Source organism: Typopeltis vanoorti, chromosome 19 (assembly GCF_054136105.1).
Source record: "Typopeltis vanoorti isolate ZY-2024b chromosome 19, IOZ_Tvanoo_1.0, whole genome shotgun sequence".
Taxonomy (NCBI): Eukaryota; Metazoa; Arthropoda; class Arachnida; order Uropygi; family Thelyphonidae; genus Typopeltis; species Typopeltis vanoorti.
Genome location: NC_143567.1, coordinates 34,473,317 through 34,494,403, shown reverse-complemented (window position 1 = coordinate 34,494,403; position 21,087 = coordinate 34,473,317). Strand labels below are relative to the sequence as shown.

The 21,087-nt window shown below is 34.6% G+C and overlaps 1 protein-coding gene across 1 annotated transcript in view; it reads right to left on the bottom strand.

The window, feature by feature from the left end:
- The window catches only part of Lrrk (Leucine-rich repeat kinase), a 790,764-nt gene that overhangs the window by 544,458 nt on the left and 225,219 nt on the right, over window positions 1-21,087 (bottom strand). The window contains exons 7-8 of the mRNA XM_090409582.1: window positions 12,093-12,216; window positions 1,396-1,540 (exon numbers count right to left, since the gene is read on the bottom strand). Of these exons, the coding sequence (XP_090265708.1) occupies window positions 1,396-1,540; window positions 12,093-12,216 (269 nt within the window). The remainder of the gene's footprint in view (window positions 1-1,395; window positions 1,541-12,092; window positions 12,217-21,087) is intronic.

Below are 21,087 nucleotides of genomic sequence, written 5' to 3'. Positions count from 1 at the left end.
TGTTTTTCCATTATGGGTGTCAGTCCAATTCTCTATAATTACACTAATTGTTACTAAATATAGTACATAGACTATAAATGTCTCTGAACTGTACTTAGTGATAAACAAAGCTACTTGTTTTTCTTGCTTCTGCAGTATAGCATCTATTGAGGTTGGAATGCTCTTCACAGTACAGGAATATTTTTATTCCAGTCTTTAGAAACAACAGACATAGTAAAAATTGATCTATTCCTGAATAAAAAATTAATACTTCTGTGTATTATAAGAAGTGGTTGATCTATAACAAAATTACTAGCATATGTGAGATATCTATTATTAATAAGACAAAAGAGCCACCGACAAAATTAGTACAGATCTGTACTTGACAGTACAGATCTTGCACGATTCGCTAGAGTTGATATAATACCCAACTTTTGCGCTGGATGGTGATGGGATGACGCATGCAAATATCTGTCTGTATGAGTTGGCTTTCTAAATATAGAGACTTTAATTGATTCAGGCGTCTTGGTGAGTTTAACATCTAGAAAACAGATGGAACTATTTTCTTCAATCTCCATAGTCAATTTTATATCTTGATGGCGGTTGTTTAAGTGGTCGAGAAACTTGTGAAGATTCTCAGTACCATGCTCCCATATGAGGAATATATCATCCACATATCTAAGCCAAATTTTCGGTTTTAAAGTAAAAGAGGAGATTGCTTTTTGTTCAAATTCCTCGAAAAAAATGTTGGCTAACACAGGAGAGAGGGGGCTTCCCATAGCTAATCCCGTAGTTCAAGCTCATAATATCTGTAATTTACAGTAGAATATTATGCTTTATAATTGTATAGCTTTAGAGTGTGTCAATGTTAATTTCGTGTCTTTTAATATCTTTCTATGTTCTTATCGCCTGATGAAGTCATTCTTGACGAAACATGTTGCGTTTTTTCAAATAAATGTCATTGTGTTATAATTCTCGGGTTTTAAGTCGGTTAATTTAGAAAAATGAACATATCCCAACCCCGAGTTAATAGTACTAATCATATATATATATATATTATCTTTTTCTGTTTATTTCTTCATTTTTAATCACTTTGAGAATACTTTTTCACCTTTGAGATATTAGTTATTATGCAAGATTAAATGTACCGATATAATTAGGAGCATCTTAGAAAGCTCAGAAAATAAAAATAAAAATGTCAGGGCTTGAGTATAAGTCAGCTCAAACAAATAAAAGACCAAGTTGAAAGAAAACTGTCACTAGGAAAGTAGTAATAATCTCCCATACATCCACTGAAATAATATGGCAGGAAATAATCATTATAAATATTATCTGAACAACTCAATTATTCATCGTATCACAATCCTAAAACAGCTAGGTAATAGTTCACAATGTATTAGCTAATGAATTACATACCTTAAGGAGAATCTCAGCTATATCCTTTCTGCCATAATAACAAGAAATATATAATGGAGAATATTTAGTAACAGGATGTATTCTACCATCTGCACCATACTCAAGTAGCAATTTCACTATACTTTTCTGCCCTTCTTCACATGCTCTGTAAGATAAATTATTGCAATTATTGCTTCACTATCATTATTATCATCATCTAGCATTGTTATTACTGCTATCATAACAAAACTCCATGAAGTTAACAGACTCATAATGGGAGGTTTCATTCAGCCAGCAACATATTTACTATACTGAACCATAAACTTATCCACAATGCATTCCACTCACCCACCACTTATTATTTGGTATATTATCCTATATAACTGCTATTGTTGTTTAGCTTTTTGGGTATTCTGAGTGTTTGGTCACAGGATTTTTTCAGGCATGATGAAAATGCAGCAGCAAAAAAGTCTATATTGATGTGCTGATGCCAAGATCGCTTAGCTCTTGTCTAGGTTAAGCAGATGTTCACTGGTAACAGTGAAGTGATGATCTGACATTAGGCATGCCAATTATCCTTTCAATGTTTTCACAAATGTATCTAAATTGGTTTTCTTCATGAATTACTTAAAGTTACTGCTGTGGTTTGCCTCATACATTCCATTTAAATTTTTCTTCCTGTCAATGAAACTTAACATGCAATGATCGAAACAACTTTCTTCTTCCTCACATCTCCATTCAGAAATTCAGGGTAAAATACTGTTGTTTGCTATTGTCATATCAATGTAGCCGCTTCCTCTGGGATTTTCAAACAATGGGGTATTACTGTTGTTTAGTATACATAGGAAATTTGAAGCTAAAAACTCTTCTAGACTTATACCTCTAATGTTTGTGCTGTTGTTAAACCATAAAACAGAATAAGTGTCTATTGTGAGAATTAGGCATTGATGATGGTAAAATCCATGATTGTGACCATTTTTTCAAAGTCTTATATTATGTCACTATGATAGTCTAGATACACATTCACATACATAAGTAATTTCAATAAGTACAGAGAAATTAATATTGCTTTGACTACAGGGTTGACCAGGAGTACTGCAGCTTTCTTATTTTCTAATCCTGTGGAAAATATTTTATAATTAGTTGGAAAGCCACATATTTTGTTGTTGATGTTGTACAGTTCTTGTATTTATGCTAATCCTATAATTCTGCTGTATATGAAGTTATTTACAGCATTGATAATAGAGCATCGAAGAATTATTTGAAGGCATTCTAGGGAAGTAGTGCTGTTTCTGCTAATTTTATTATTGCATTCTATAATCGATGTTTTGAACTGTCTTGAACTGATGTTTTGAGCTGGCTGTGGTAGTTGAATGTTGAGCAGTCTTTGCTTAGTGACATGTATTTGCAGTCGTTTTTGGTTTTGGAATGCTTATTATGATTCTGGCATTTATACAATTCATCTCAGACTCATTTCATTGGCACTTGCTGAACATGAGTTCCTTAGAGCAGAATGGACAAGTGCCTTTTCCCCTACAGTCTTGTGTATGATGGTGGAACTTAATCCAGTTGAAGCACCTCAGAACACTTACATAGTCTGCACAATGGCAAATTCTCTGCAGCATTTTAACATCAGTTTCGGTAATTTTATCCTCACCATTGGATCGACTTCAATAATTAGGTCTCGCTTGTTCGCTTTTTTATTTGTCATGATGAATTTTGTGTAATCTTTGTATTCCCACTGAAGAATTCTTTGTTCTGTAACATATGATTGCATTGTTCATTTCGATTTCACTGGGAATTATAGCATATATAATTAGCCCTGGAAGATATTTCTTACTGAGGATTTACTACTAGCATGTTGTTGAATTCCTGAGAGATTCTGTTATGTAATAAATCAATGTCGCCTTTCTTTGGATTCAATTAAGATTCCTCTGTTATTAATACTTTTCACTTTTGTTATTCCACTTTTGATTTTTCTTGGGTCTATTTTTTCTTTTATGATATTTCTGGTTTCTTCGCTGTTTAGTTGAGTTATTGGTTTTGCAATTAATTTCAAAGGGACTGTTTTCAGATTTGTCTTTGTTTTTAGCACAAGCTATTTAGCCTGTACCTGCTTAGTTGTAGTGGGCCGCAGTTCTTTTGATACTTTTGTTTCATTTTATTGAATACTTTCACTAGTTAACTCACTGCAGTTGGTATGTCATTTTTAAATTATTGCTTACTTTGGCAATGTTACGCAGCAAATCAAGGACTTTTTCAATTTCATCCTGTGCACCATCATCTTGGTGTTAAATATTCTGGATACATTACTTGTGAGAATCAAAGAAAGAGAGATATATATATATAATATACTCATATATAGGGTTTTAAAATTATTGTTCCAGCTCACCAGTCATGAAATATCTAGTCAAGTTTCAACATAAATGGAGTACTATGGTTGCCTTACATACCACAGTCACATGTTCAATCTTAAACATGGTTGATTTATTTAATACCCACAAAAATTGTTCAAAAAACCTCATAAGAAAAAAAAAAAAAAAAAAAAAATCCACCCACATAAAATCAAAAATCTAACCAAACATCCCACCAACATTAATTCTTACCAAAATAAATTACTTTGATTACCTTGATGGACCTATGTTTCACTCAGGATTTCTCCATGAGTGCAGGTTCACAAAGATGTCTCCAACGATCTCGATCCTCTCTCTTCCATGTTATACCCATAGATTTCACTAGCAGTTCTTTTGATACTTTTGTTTCATTTTATTGAATACTTTCACTAGTTAACTCACTGCAGTTGGTATGTCATTTTTAAATTATTGCTTACTTTGGCAATGTTATGCAGCAAATCAAGGACTTTTTCAATTTCATCCTGTGCACCATCATCTTGGTGTTAAATATTCTGGATACATTACTTGTGGGAATCAAAGAAAGAGAGAGAGAGATATAACATACTCATATATAGGGTTTTAAAATTATTGTTCCAGCTCACCAGTCATGAAATATCTAGTCAAGTTTCAACATAAGTGGAGTACTATGGTTGCCTTACATACCACAGTCACATGTTCAATCTTAAAGATGGTTGATTTATTTAATACCCACAAAAATTGTTCAAAAAACCTCATAAGAAAAAAAAAAAAAAAAAAAAAATCCACTCACATAAAATCAAAAATCTAACCAAACATCCCACCAACATTAATTCTTACCAAAATAAATTACCTTGATTACCTTGATGGACCTGTGATTCACTCAGGATTGGATTTCTCCATGAGTGCAGGTTCACAAAGATGCCTCCAACGATCTCGATCCTCTCTCTTCCATGTTATACCCATAGATTTCACTAGTAGATCTTCCCGTCTTGTAGGTGGTCTTCCTGGTTTTCTTTTTCTTCTTGGTTGCCAGTTGAGTATTCTATATGTTCATCTGTTATCCTTGAGTCTGGCTATGTGACCTGCCCATCTCATCTTGCTTTTATATACTGCAGTTACCACATCTTTTATGCTTGATCTCTTTCTTAGTTCCGTGTTTCTAACATTTCCCATTCTGCTGATGTTACAAATCCTGCGTTCTATTGCACGCTGAGTTATTCTAAGAGACTCCTCTTCTTTTCTTGTCGTGTTCCATGTTTCTGATCCATATGTGAGTGATGGTAGAATATCACTATTAAATAGTTTTGCCTTCGGAGAGATGTCAAGATTTGGATCAGTAAGTGTTTCTTTTAGTCTGTTGAATGATAGCCATGCAGCTTTCTTTCTTTTTTGCTAATTCTTCAGATAAATCGTTACTCATTTTTATTGTTTGTCCTAAGTACTTGTATGAGTCAATTTGCTCTATAGGGATGTTATCAATACATAGGTGACTGTCACTTGTGTAGATGTTTTTGATGCATTTTGTTTTTTCTAGATTCATTTCTAAGCCTATCTTACTGCTGTTTGTGTATACTTTTTCACCCATTTCTTCTAGGTCTTTTGGGTTGTGGAATATCAGTACTAGATCATCGGCAAACATAAGAATTTGTAGCTTTTCACCATCTATGCTTATTCCTCCATTTAGGTCTATTTTTTTCAGAATGTATTCTAAAGTGCCGGTAAATAGATTTGGGGAGATCATATTGCCTTGGTGGACCTTTATTTATTTTATTATATATAAAAATTATACATTTTGGGAAAATAAAAAAAATCTATAATAATCCTTTCTCAACTTTCTGCATATTCCATTACCGGATATAAAATAAGCCAATTACCATCATCCGCTACACATCTTGTAGCTTGCAACATCACAATTATTTGGCTATGTGATATGCCTGAATTCAGACACTAAAGATAACTGATGCACAGATCATTTTGTTGGTGTTGCATTCCATTATGACAAAATTGGTTACATCAATTTTGTCATAATGAGACATTTGTAATGATCAGCATGGCTCAATTGGTAAAATAAGCAAAAATACAAATTTATACAACACATGCCAAAGAATGAATATTATTATTATTATTATTATTATTAGACACCTCCATGGAGTCCACAGACTCAATGAGGAAGAATGTGCCAACAGTATCGAACAACTGGTCCACTTCCACCTACTAATCGCACTCAAACGTTCTTAACTTTTTGCGAGCCATTTATCAACAATACTTTCCAATGTTGAAGCCTTGAAGATGATCCATGTGAAGGACATCCAAAAAGTGTAACAACACCAGAAAAAAATCATTCATCAAGTGCATGATATGGTACTGGATGATCGGCGAGTTAAAGTGTGTGAAATTGCTGAGACTATGGGCATTTCAAAAAAATGTGTAGGATATATTTTGCATGAAAAATTGCAAATGAAAAAGCTTTGAGCAAGATGGGTGTGCCTTGCTCACAGCAGATCAAAAACGCACTTGCATGAAAATCTATGAACAGTGCTTGGAGCGTTTTAAGAAGAATAAAACTGATTTTGTGCATCAATTTATTACTATGCATGAGATTGGATTCACCATTACACACCAGAATCCAAACAGCAGTCAAAACAGTGGACAAAAGCTGGTTGTTCAGCGCCAAAGAAGACAAAGTCAGTTCCATCAGCAGGAAAGGATATGGCATCGGTGTTTTGGGATGCTAAAGGCATTTTGTTTATTAATTATCTTGAAAAGGTTAAAACAATAACCAGAAAATATTATTCCAATCTTTTACTCAGACTAGACAAAAAAATTTGTGAGAAAAGACCCAATTTGCAGAAGGAAAAAAATCATCTTTCATTTGCAATTCAGTGCATTGTCCTGAATTGTTGGAAAATCCACCCTAATCCCCAGCTTTTGCTCCCTCTGACTTCTATCTCTTTCTAAAACTCTTCTTCACTGGTCATCGTTTTTCTTCGAAGCAAGAGGTAATTGCAGCTGTAGATGGATATTTTGCAGATCTTACTGAGAATCACTATAGGGATGAGATAATGGCACTGGAGAATCGCTGTAATAAATGTATTATTCTTGAAGGAGATTATGTTGAAAAATAAAAATAATTTTGAAATTATAAATTCCTTTTTTAATTGTCAGGCTGAGAACCTTTACAGACCACCCTCATATGATGGGGTAAGCTAAAGATTAAAAAATCCAGAATCAGTGTTCCGTAGACAAAACATCAAAATTTTTCAAGCCACTTCAAAACTCCAACTAGAAGATTTGGCAAAGTGGATATGCTATCCATTATGCAAGCAGGAAGAGTTTTAGTTTTGGAAAGAGATAGAAGTCAGAGGGAGCCAAATCTAGGGAACAGGGAGGATGTTCCAACAATTGATAGTGTAGATCCCCTAATTTTCCCATTGCAAAACACCTTTATAGGCAGGTACAGTGTCCTACTGAAAGATGATTTTTTTTTCTTCTGCAAACCGGGCTTTTCTCACGAATTTTTTCATCTATTCTGGATAAAAAATCGGAATAAATATTTCCAGTTATTGTTTTATGCTTTTCAAGATAATTAATAAACAAAATGCCTTTAGCATCCCAAAACACCGATGCCGTGACCCTTCCTGCTGATGGAACCGAAATTTTCTTCTTTGGTGCTGAACTGGCTTCTGTTCAATGTTTTGACTGCAGTTTGGATTCTGGCGTGTAATGGTGAATCCAAGACTCATTGATAGTAATAAGTCGATGCACAAAATCAAACGCACCCATCTTATGCAAAGCTTTTTCATTTGCAATTCTTCATGCAAAATATATCCTATATGTTCTTTTGAAATGCCTATAGTCTCAGCAATTTAACGCACTTTGACTCCTCCAATACCATATTGTGCATTTGATGAATGATTTCTGGTGTTGTTACAGTTTTTGGACATGCTTCACGTGGATCATCTTCAAGGCTGGTACAGCCACGTTTAAAATCAGCAGCCCATTTTGTAATTGTCGAAAATGAAGGAGAAGAGTGCCCATAAACTTTTATGAACATCAAATGAATTTCTTTTGCTGTTAAACCTTCTTTTACAAAGAATTTTATAACTGCATGATATTAATTTTATCCATTTCAAGAGATACAGACAACACTTTTGCTTCAGACAGCTGTATAAAACAAACTACTTGATAGAATGACTTGTAATTTCACATGACTGCTTATGACATATGTACCAACTTAGAAAAAAAAAAAAAAAAATCTTTCCAATAGTGTTGCCAAAAAAATGGTCAAGGCTAAAAACTTTCTGAGCACCCACGTAATTATCCACAATAGGTCACAAAAGTTGAGTGGTAAATTATTGAATTAGGCCATTCAGTTTTTGAAATGCAAGGCATATTACATAACATTATACATACATTTTGGGTAATATTCAGTTACCTTTTAGTATCTACAACCAGGGTTGTCCAGATATAAGCACAATACTCTTATAACAAATAAATATTGCAATATGAATGTTGAGAATGCAGATGATTAGAACACAAAAGTTACTAGAAATGTGTAGTAAAATAATGAAATATGGACTGTTTTATACATAATGCAACCGATGGATAGGCGTTAAGATATACTAATATAAATTCCCTTTTTTACTGATAAAAGTCAACCATCCTTATGGATAATGAAGTTGAAGGTTCAAACTTAACTACAGTACAGTCTGATAATGAATTTTAAGCATATATTATTATTTTCTGAATTTTTAATTTAGCATAATGTATTTCATATATGTAAATATATGAAATACATTTAATTAATTTATAATTTAATTATAAATTATATTATAATTAATCAGATTAATCTTCTTCTTCTTCTTCCACTACGCGTTATTCCCGCTTCCCATGCAGGGTCCGATTGTTACTTCAGATGCGACTTTTTGTTAGTACTACTCCCAACCGACCCGTCGCCTGGTCTGCCGCTGGGGGAGGGGGATATATTTTTGACTGTAGAGGCGTAAATTCATAGGGCCGGTTTGCGGGATGAAAAACGCCTGATAAACTGGCGGAAAAAACCCTACTGACCGCGCCCAAGACCGGCTAACTTGGCTATGCCTGAGGAAGATTCTCAAATTCCTCACGTCTACAACGGGAATCGAACCTGGGACACATAATTAATCAGATTAATAATTAATAAATTTAATTAAATACATTAAATATATTCTGGGTTCATGCATGATCGATGTATATTTACATCGATAGGACTCAAAGTGCTAAAGTAATGCAGAGAACCGACAAGGGCTTCTGACCTAATGTCCAATCCTCACATTCTCATGGAGCACTCTATTAGGCATCAACCGAAATACTGACAAGACAAGGATGGGGTGGCAATTTAGGATTTAACCGACCAAACTGTATTCTTATTGGCTTAAAGTTCAATGTAAAATTATGGTAAAACACTACAGAATTTCAGACTTTTCGTTTTTTTCCTGAAACACAGCCCAACTCAAAGCCAATGGCAAAAAAAAATGAAACCTACCAAAAGAATTGGATGAGCATCAGATTAACATAATAGGGGTCATTGAAACAGAAAAGACAAAAACTGGTGAGATATTTCTGAGCAATAAATATAAAATGTTATATTCAGGCAATGACAATCAAGGAAAAGAAGGAGTAGCCATAGTACTCGACCCAAAATATGAGGCTAATCTTCTTAAATGGCACTCAGTCTCAAGTAGAGTAATGTGGGCAAATATCAGAATGGGGAACTGGACAATGAGACTTATTTGTGCCTATGGCCCAGCAGAAGGTTCAGCTAAGGTAGAAGTCGAGGAATTTTTTGAGGCTTTAGAGAAATCATCTGACACAATGAAAAAGGAAAAGTTGGTCCTTGTTGGAGATCTAAATAGCAGAGTAGGAAATGATTGTCAGACATACAAAAATATTTTGGGAAAATTTGGAGAAAGGAGCAAAACTAATAATGGCAAATACCTGTTGGATTTCTGCTCAGGACATGGACTGGTTATTACTAACACAATGTTCCAACATAAAAATGTGCACAAATTCACATGGAGAGAAGAGGCAAGGAATAAGAAAAGTCTCATTGACTACGTTATTGTGATTGTGATGTTTTCTCACTGCTGCTGGACATTACAGTGTATAGAGAATTTGAAATTGGAAGTGATCACCTAGTCCTCAGAAGGATAAAATTGAATTTCATACTGAAAAGAAGAACATGTAAGAAAGTTTTAAAGCGAATAAAAGTTGAGCAGTTGTCAGGTCTGACATGTAGACTAAAATATATAGAAACATTATTAAAGAAAAAATGAAAGAGCTTGAGAACAAGAACCAAAGTTTGGAGATTCAGTGGCAAGCTCTGAAGAAAACATTGATTGATTCAACCAGACAGGCATGAGGTGAGGTTGACTGCAAGGATAGAAAATTCAGAACTCCATGATTGAAACAGGAAGTTAAAGAAGCATTGAAGAAAAAGAAGATAACATATTAAAAGATCCTGGCAAATAAGTCAGCTTGTGCTCTTAGAGAATATAGAGACAAATGTAAGAAAGCTAAACACTGTGTAAAACTAGCTAAACAAAAGTCATGGGAAGACTCTGGTAAGAACATAGAAAATAAATATCAGGAAGGTGGCAAAATATTCTGGAGGCTGTTGAAAAACATCACAAATGGAAGAAAGAGTGCTGTAAAAGGAATTAGAGATGATATAGATGACATGAAAACTGGAGAAAAAGATCTCCTTGATGTATGGAGTAATTACTTCGAAAAATTGCTAAATGAAATAATCAGTGACAGCACAGTGGTAAAAAAAAAAAAAAAAAAAAACCTCAACAGGCATCCAATGAGGAATACATAGATGATATTCGAAAAAAAAAAGACAAACCAGACTACAGTAAAACTATAACCATTCCCTACATTAAAGGAATATCAGACAAAATAAATAGAGTACTACAAAAGTACAACCTCAAAGCCACCTTTAAACCTCCTGCAAAATTAAAAAGCTTACTCAACTCATCCAAAGCCCCACTCCCTCCACTAGCTCACCCTGGAGTATACCGGATTTATTGTACTTGCAACATACTATATATAGGAGAAACAGAACGCACTATTCCTATTAGACAAAAAGAACATAAACGACACATTAAATATAATAATTATGGTGAAGCTGGCCTTTCTGATCATACCCTGAATACCTTACACAGAATTGACTGGAAAACCACCAGCTGTCTACATCACACTAGAACATGGTATGAATGGAAATTCAAGGAAGCCTGCGAGATTATCAGCAACCACCCCAATCTGAACAACAATGATGGTGGAAGGTATATATTCGACCTTCCTCACCAACAACTATAAACAGGACTGTAGAAAATCCAGTATTGTAAATCAAAAATAAGAATTGTAATACTAAAAATAGGACACCAATTGTTTCTAAAAGAAAACCATCTAAAAGAATGTTTATTCCTGTCATTGTAAAAATAGAATTTAGCTTGATGTAAAAATTTATTTTTTATTTTATTTTTATTTATTTATTATTATTCTTTTTTTATTTTTTTATTATTATTATTTTTATTTTATTTTATTTTTTATTTATTTTTTTATTTTTCCACCAGAGGTCATGCCAGTAAAATAACATGTGATTAAATCATTGTTTCTCTGGCTTACAGTTAATGATGTAACTCAGCATGTCCTGTATATTTATGTATGCTCCAGATGATGATCTTGATGTGAAGATTGAAACATCGGATAATAAAAAAAGTTTTTTAACACAGTTGTAAATTCCATAAATTTTTTTAAATGAATGCTGATCACCGTGTAACCCTAAAAGAAAGAATTAAATAAATTCAATTGCAGAAATCTCAAAATACTCCAGTGTCATGGATTAATGAAAGCTTAACATTGATCTGACTTTCCATTTCCAAAAATCAGATTTCCATCTGATTTTTCACAATGGACAGATTCTCATAAAGCTAGGCTAGTACCAATGGAAAATAAAAGCCAGTTAAATTTCTCAAGATTAAAATCATTGTATTAAATGATTTCACTGTCACAGAGAGAGAGAGATCAGAATGGCAAAAAAAGCCACATTTAAGGAAAAGAAAAGACAGTAATTTGCTACAGTGGAACAGCAAAAGGAATACAGCAGGTATAAATTAAAACAAGGTCAAAACACTACAATAATATTGTCTAATTAAATGCGACCATATAAGTGCTCTATATATAAAACTATAAAGAAAATAGACCTGTGAGGACAAAGAATGCAAAGCTAAGATAGGATTTTTGTATAGAAAATTTTTTCACTGAAAATAATTTCTTTCAAAAATAAACAAATTAATGGCTTACTTGAAAATAAGTGTACTACATCCATTTGGGGTACTATTGATAACTGCTTCTGCTTCTTTTCCTAATTGTTGAATAACGTGTCTTGATCGATTAACATCTCCTATGCTGCATACTTCACATAATGCTAAAAAAATAATTTTTTTAGTTTTCTTAAACTGTATATTAAAAAGAAATTATTAATTTTAATAACAAATGAATTATTAACTAGCAATTCTTTCTTCATTATTCAAATTAAGTGGATATTGAATCCAACATTATTTCAAAGTCGAACAGAGAAACTACAAGAGTTTCATGGTAAATATAAAAACTATAAAAGTTTCAGTGGATCCAAGCGTTGGCAAACCTTTCATGACAGAAGTAACTTGTAGTAAAGGTGGAGTAAGTTCTGATCACTATCCTTAGTATTTCCCATAATGTAAAATACATCTCCTAGCGGACATTTATGATGTTATACATTATGGGAAGGGGGGGGGGGGGTCACTACCCAGACCGGTTTCGACCTTTATTGAGATCTTGTCAGTGGGAGCCGGACCCAGATGTGTAAATAATTTTGCATTGCCGAAGTGAAGCCTTTTGGCTCTCTGTTTTTCAGAAATTCTTTGGTGCCTTTTGTGATACGACATCTTTTTTGGCAACTCGTATGGTAAAGTATAAGTTCTGCATCACTTCAACCTGAGTATTTGGATACATCTGGATCTGGCTTATACTGATGATTCCATTATTCACACAAATCGTATGAATGTTGTTTCTAGAAGAATGTTCCCTGAACAGAGCTTCTTCACTGATTTTGGACATCCTAACCTTTTCAAAATTTCTGCAGGATGAAGAAGGGTGACATTTTTCTTACCCAATTCAATGGCAATGTATTTACATCTGCAGCAAACCAATTCTACATTCGCCATGCTAAAAGCAAAATATTTAATCCACAGAACTAGTTTCCCCTTGTTTTCTCTGTACCAGTCACATAAAGGCAGGGAGAGAAAAATTTCTTCTGCATCTATGACAACCCCCCCCCCCCTTCAGGTTAGGCTGATGTCAGTCTAACCTGAATTGGAACAATTATTTCTCTCTCCCTAAAGTTTGAGAGATTCTCATTTTATGTAAGCATGAAAGGCAACCATTTTAATTGGTAAACTGATTTTTGTATGTACCTTATATTCCTGTTCTATGATTTGCTTGTTTCTACACACCAATGATTGCTGCTAATTTCAGTACAAAATATCTGTACTTTCACTAAAGTTTATTACTGTGATTATCATGTAATTTTGTTGTTTATAGTAATGCCACAGCCACCTTTAAAGATTAATTCTTTCTTTACCATTAGATGCTGCTAGTTGTGTGGTACACTGCTTCCTTACCTCTTGATAGGGATGCTCTGTTTGATTTTTAATTTTTGAACTCATTTTTTCATCATTCCATCAATGTTATGGTTTTGTTTTCAAGAGTACTGGGTGAGCTCCCTCACAACTGGAACATATTAGTGTTTTGCACTTACAATCTCTGTTCTCATGATCTTTACTGCAGCATCATGGCAGATGACAGAGTCACGACGGGCAATCTAAGAATGACCATACTTCTGACATTTAAAGAAGCACAAAGGGTTTGGAGATATAGAGCCTTGCTGGACAATTGAGATAACCTGCTCTGACAAATGTTGGTAGTTTTGGTTTGTTGAATATAAGGATAATATTCCATTCCAACACATGAGAATTCTTCTCATGGCTCTCACTCCTTAGTTTTTCATATTGGAGCAGATCACTTCGTCGGGAATATCATGGAGATCCCACTCAAATATTACTCCTCGAGAAAGTTCAAAATTTTGTGAGAGTATTCCTCCAACAGATGTTGCACAAAGGAGTTGATCTGGTCACTGTCATAGCTGTTGTTTCTAAAATGTTCAGGGAACATTCTAGAAGAATGTTCCCTGAACAGAGCTTCTTCACTGATTTTGGACATCCTGCTAACCTTTTCAAAATCTCTGCAGGATGACATTTTTCTGAGTGGATGTTCTTCATTTAAGTGTAATATTAAAAAGTTTGGTATATTTATTTCTGCCTATGATGTTTATTGTTTCTTGATTTTGTTTTCGGGTGATATCGCAATGGTTTCTCGACATCATTGCAGTGTTGAGGTCCCCCTGATAAACTTCAGGATGAAAAATTACTCATTCTCAAAGAGAGTTTGTTTCAGTGTCAATGTTTTCCACTCCCCATGGAGCCCCACTCTCTGGCAAGCAAACCGCGCTTGGAAGTAAAATACCAGGGCTATTCCAGATGTGGCACTGGTATCACAGTGAGCTTTGAATCTGTTCCAGGACCATGGGAAAGGAGATTTACTGCAACACCAATGACTCTTGCAGGCAGGTACACCAGATGATTAATCCTGGCCAGGCCATCCAGGACTGCCCGTCAAGCCAAATCACAGACTAAATATGATTCATAACTGTAAATTATGAATCATATTTCTTTCAAAAATATTATTTTTGAAGAAAAAATTTTTTTAGTTTCTAAATTTATTTTATTAAATTCTAAGCTAAACAACCATACTCTGCCACTGATTCTTCTATTTTAGATTCTCTGTTATGATGCTCTCTGAATTAAGAATCTTACAGGGTGTGAAATTTCTTGTCTAATTAAATTTTGTTTCTTAAAATTTAATTGCCTCCTTTGTTGAGTATCTGGATCTTGAGATTTAAAACTATTCTATCATATTATCTGATTATGCATGTGATGTATAATTAATATAAGTGAAACGCTAATCTTTCAATATCTTATTCGTATTTTCTCCTAGCATTGATAATGCCCTTCATGCTGGAAAGACCTAGGTTCAAATCTAATCTAGGACAAAGAGAACCTTTATGAGAGCTTTTTATTTGAAGGTGAGTTAGCTGGTCTCGCACACAAAAACTCAAGTTTATCATCCCACAAAACAGACAAACACATGTAATTTACAGACATAGGCAGACAAAATTAACTGCCCTATCATATGCAGTAAGCAAGTAACTAAGATGCCAAATTACTTGTCTGTAACAGGCTATTAAGCCAAACATGAAAGAGAAGACAGGATGGTATATTTTTCTCCCCTAATTTCTATTTTTCTATACATTTTGACTTCCTAAGAAATATCTTTCTAGTTTATCAGATTGTATATTTATTATTCTGCTAGGATTTCTTACATCCTGAATTCTAAGATTCTACAGGGACCTGAAGCCTTTTTTCCCTAATTTACTAATCTTTTTTATACTAGATCTATCACTAATCAGGCTAAATTGCCTTGTGCAAATGCTTTATGTTTCCTAAACCCAGGCAATAATTGATTTGGAGAAAGATAAGGAACCATCCATCATATGTAGTGCGTGTCCAACCAGAAAGCTAACAATGATACTGCAGAAGTTGTATTGCTAGCAATACAACTTCTTTCTAGAAGTGGGACAAACTAAATGATGGGACTTTGTTTAATAGGCCTTTATGCCAGCTAGTCAAAAGCTTTGAAGATATGGATGCAATGACTTGAGATTTACTAAACTTTTTCGAAATGGGTGACATGTGAGTAGATCTCCTGCTGATTAACAGCAGCAAAATCCATACTGGAAGTCATTTATTAGTTGGGTACCTTGAAGGTAGCACAGGAGTTGGGCATTGATAGTTCTCCATTACTTCAGAGAGGAATGAGGTGAGAAAGTTTGGACAATAGTTTGATAGTAGTGATTTGTCACCCTTCTTGGAAATGGGTTGAACATAGGTCAATTTCCAGGCTGTGGGATATATACTAAAGGAGTAAGTGAACATAAACAGGAGATATAGGACAGGAGTTAGTTCTGATACAGAAACCTTCAGGACAACTGGAGGAATGCCATCAGGACCAGGAGGTATTTTGTCTAATCTTAATAACATTCTTCTGATATTTTCTGGTGAAAGGGCAGAGGCAGCACTGAGTACTCAAAATCTGGAATGGTTAGGAGACATTTACCAGGAGTAGCATTTAGCAGTTAGAAGTAAGGATGTTTTGATTCCATTGTACAAGACTGATCAGGCTACATATGGATTACCATGCACAGATTTGGTCACCAGGTTTTCACAAAGGATGATGAGATGCTGAAGAGGGTCCAGAGATGATTCACTAAGTTGGTTTCTGGAATGTGGAATATGAGAACAGATTGAGAGAATGCAAATTAAAGAACCTAGTGGATAAAAGGAAGACGGGAAACATTATCAAGACGTATAAGTTGGTAAGGGGTAATTACCAGATTAATGTAGATGAGATTTTTCAGAGAATATCTGAAGACAGGGAGAACGAAAAGCCAACCCTGGATACTGTATGAGGTAGGTGTGAGCAAAAAGGTGAGGAGTAGATTTTTTTTTTTCATAGAGAGTGGTGGGTGATAGGAATGCACTGCCTGAGAGTGTGGTGAGTGCAGGGACAGTGAATGTATTTAAGTCGAGATATGATGACCTGTGCATGTGAGAGTGAGACCTCCCATGATGAGTCTTTGGACTCCATAAAGGTCTGCTGATAATAATAATAATTTCTTGTTTTTTTTGTTATCTCAAAATATTTACATATATACAATAATCGTCTTAAGTGACATTCCAACTTATTTTACAAAATACAGCAACTAAGTGCTGCAGATCATGGTTCATTTTTCACATTAGATTTCTATAAAAAACTGAATAATTTTTATTATTAAATTTATGATTATATATTATGTGTTTACAAAATATATTGTTCTGGTGTTTTTTTTTACCAATGAAATTCTTAAATTGTACTTTTTCTTTTTTTTTTTTTAATATATTAATAGCAGTTACTGCAGAAAGTTTATTTTTCACTTGGTTAGACTATAATAAATTTAATAAATTTAGTTTAATCCTTTATCCAAGTGTGAGCAAACAAAGTTCACACCTGAAAATATCTTCAGGACTGGGGTAAGGTGGTACAACACCTTGCAACTCGTTGCTAAGGTGGAGTAAGCTAACATCACTCCTATCTCAGTATCTCCAATAATGCAAAACATCTCCTTGCGGATATGTATAATGTTATGCATTAGGGGAAGAGCCACTACCTAGACTAGTTTCGACCTTTATTGAGGTCTCTTCAGTGGGAGCAAGGCCCAAGTGGAGATACCAGGCAGAAGCATTAGCAAGGTTATCTCTACCTATAGGAGTTGCCAAACGGTGTGCCACCTTTTCAATACATTAATCTGGATTTAGAGAAAGATGTTGAAAGTTTATTTTTCACATGGTTAGACTATAATAAATTTAGTTTAACCCTTTATCCAAGTGCGAGCAAACAAAGTTTGCACCTGAAAGTATGTTCAGGACTGGGGTAAGGTGGTACAATACCAGGCAACTCATTGCAAAGGTGGAGCAAGCTAACATCACTCCTATCTCAGTATCTCCCATAACCTTAATGCATAACATTAGACATATCTGCAAGGAGATATTTTGCATTATGGGAGGTACTGAGATAGGATATACTGAGTATATTATCACGTATAATGCGAAAAATTTATAATAAAAAATACTACTTAAAGTTAGGGGTTCGTATTATATGCGGATTCTAAAAAATATAACATCTTATTAGACTTGCACACACAATATATACTACCTAATGCCTGTGCAACCAAATCTACTTGACCCACTCGCATTCGGCGACCGAGTGCGCATCGTATCTGCGCATGCACTCTCTGTCGCCGAATGATAGAGCACAGTGAGATAGATAGAGTACAGTTAGGTATATCGGTTTAACACAGTTCATTTTAAATATTATTCGTTAAACAAATCTAGCCTGAAAATGAGCCAACAGAAATGTAAACGTTCATCTTTTGAAGCAGGATTTAAATTGCGTGTCGTGCAGTTTGCAGAAGAACATAATAACAGTGTTGCTATGAGAGAATTTGGTGTAGCAGAGAGTTATATTAGACTTTGGCGTAAGCAAAAAGACAGTCTTGAAAAAATCCCAAAAACGAAACGTGCCTGTCGTGGAGATGTAGCATCCTTTCCAGAACTCGAAGAAGAGCTAAATGAATGGATTTTGATGCAACGACAAGATGGTATTATAGTAACAAGAAATGCAATTCGTTTCTGAGCTCTACAACTCAAGAATGGTAAATTCAAGGACACACCAGGTATTTCATCTTTTCTTGTTTCGTCTGGGTGGTGCAACAGATTTATGGAACACAAAGCATTAACATTATGACACCGAACAAAAATTGCACAGAAGTTACCAAAGCAACTTGAAGAAAAAGTGCGGTCCTTCCATAAATTTATCATAAAATTACGGAAGTGTCACAGATATGAACTTTCCAAAATTGGCAATATGGATGAGATGCCCATGTACCTTGATATGCCTGGGAATCAAACAGTAAACTCAGTTGGTGAAAAGGGTGTCTTCATAAAAACAACGGACATGAAAAAAACGCATTTTACCATTGTTCTAGCATGCATGGCAGACGGTACCAAATTAAAGCCAACAGTGATATTTAAAAGGAAGAAAATTCCGAAGCATATGAAATTTCCACCAGGTGTAATTGTTTGCGCCAATCAAAAAGGTTGAATGGATGAAGAAGGTGTACAATTGTGGCTGGATCAAGTATGGAACATACGTCAACAAAGCATGTTAGTCTGGGATATGTTCCGGGAGCATTTAACAGAGGCAAGCAAAGAGAAAGCACATGAGCTACGTACAGACCTAGCAGTCATACCGGGTGGTCTAACTTCCGTTTTACAGCAGCTTGATGTCAGCTTGAATAAGCCATTTAAAGATCACTTACGTGAAAAATGGAGAGAATGGATGTCATCTGGTTTAGTGAAGATGACAAAGGGTGGGAATTTTCAGAAGCCTGAGATCACGCTAGTCACCAGCTGGGTTAAAGAAGCATGGGATTCGATACCATCTGAAATGAATCAACGCTCATTTCTTAAATGTGGAATAAGTAATTCAATGGATGGATCCGAAGATCACATCGTATACGAAAGCGAGTATGACACACAACAAATTGGAGAGCATGAAGACGATGACGACAACTGCTACACTGATGATGCAATCCCTACAGATGAATTTATAAATGAAATGTGATGAAGAATTTAAAGGATTTTGACATTTTGTTTTAAAATAAATATTTCGTTCATTAATTCGTCTTGTATTTTGACATTTTGTTTTTAAATAAATAGTTCTTTCGTTAATTCGTATTGTATTATTTATAATGTTATGGAACAAGATTAACAGATAGCATTATACGTGGACATGGCATTTTAGGGCTAATTTTCAAACAAAATTTCTGAAAACCGTGACCAAATCTGGGCACAATAGTCCATGTGTGGCCTAATCAAAGCCTTATACAACGGAACAAGAATCTCCCTACTTCTATACATCAGTGTCCTCCTCATCATTCCCAGAAGCCTTTGTGTTGTTTTCACAATTTTGGCGATGTGTCCCTTAAATTTTAGGTCCTTATCCACTATCACCCCCAGATCTCTTATTTCCTCTACCTCCAACAATAAATTCTCACCAAGCATAAATTCTGCATCCCATCTTTGTTTTCCAAATTTTAAAACCTTACATTTTGCAAAATTGAACTCACATCCCCATTTCCATGCCCAATCACTCAATTTATTCAAGTCTTCCTGCAAGGCCACAACATCTTCACTACTCTTTATGATTCGTCCCAACTTTGCATCATCTGCAAACAACTGAATATCTCCATCCAAATCTTCGCCAATATCATATTAATAATATTGGCAGATGTAGAAGCTACGAGCCTTTTCGTAGTGATTATTATATTTATATATGATATAATTAGTTATCTGAGGTGTTGTTATATGGTATGCATTTCTGGCTGTGCTGTAGTTGGCATCGAAATAATATTTTAGCATAGCTGCATAGTGACATAAGTGTTTTGCTGTTAGTATTTTGTGTTCTGACATTACAGTGTATATAAAGTCGGTACTGTCTCTTTGTTCCCAAAAGATCAGTTTTATCATTTTGTACTGTAGTGATATTAATCTATTTAGTTTGTAGTGTGCACAGAACGCATACACTGTTATAGCGTATCTTAGTATGTTTAGCATAGCATTTTGTATATTAGTATTCTCAGGCGTGTGGGAACTAGGTCTTTTAACCTGCAGAGTTTGCCAGTTATTGTTTGGAGTTTCTTTTGTACATGGTTTATGTGGCTATTCCAGTTCATATCTGTATCGAAGTCAATTCCAAGGTATTGTATTGTTTCAACCTGAGTAATAGTAGTAGATTTACTGTTCTGTATGTTTTTTTATGCTGGAGAGTGGATGTTGGGTTTATATATATTATATAAATAGTGGATATATATATATATTATCAACTGGTTGAGTCAGCGGATTTCTGAATATCATTAATTTTGTCTTGTTTTTGTCAATGAGCAGATTTATGTCATGCTGCATATTTGTTTGGGCTATGCTTGCATTATTATGGATAGATATTCTAACTGTATCGTCTGTGTATTGGAAGATCTTGCCTTTGAGAGGTAGCTGGTTAATATCGTGCATATAAATGTTGAATAGAGTTGGGGAGAGAACAGCTCCCTGTGGCACTCCACGGGGGTTGCTGGAAGCTCTCTACTGCAGTTTGACGCAATACATGTAATCTGTTTTCTATTCTGAATGTATTTTCTAAATCACCTGTGCAGAGGCCCATCTATTCCAACACGTCTTAGCTTTTCTAATAAGGTTTGATGTGTGAGTATGTCAAATATGTTAGTGAAATCGATAAATACTATGACAATTTTGTTTTTATCTAAGGCAGTATTAATTGCATCCATGAAACCTTCCAAGAGAGAGCACATCTTCCAATAAGAGAACAACATCTCTCAATGTTCTCTTATTTTTCTGAAAAGCGTATTTGCTTATGAGATAATATGAAAGTTCTCTGCATATATGTTGTGAGTTTCCTTAGTAATCTGCTCCATAATTTGATTGATAATTGGTAGTGTTGTGCTACAGGTCTGTAATTACTGATTAAATTT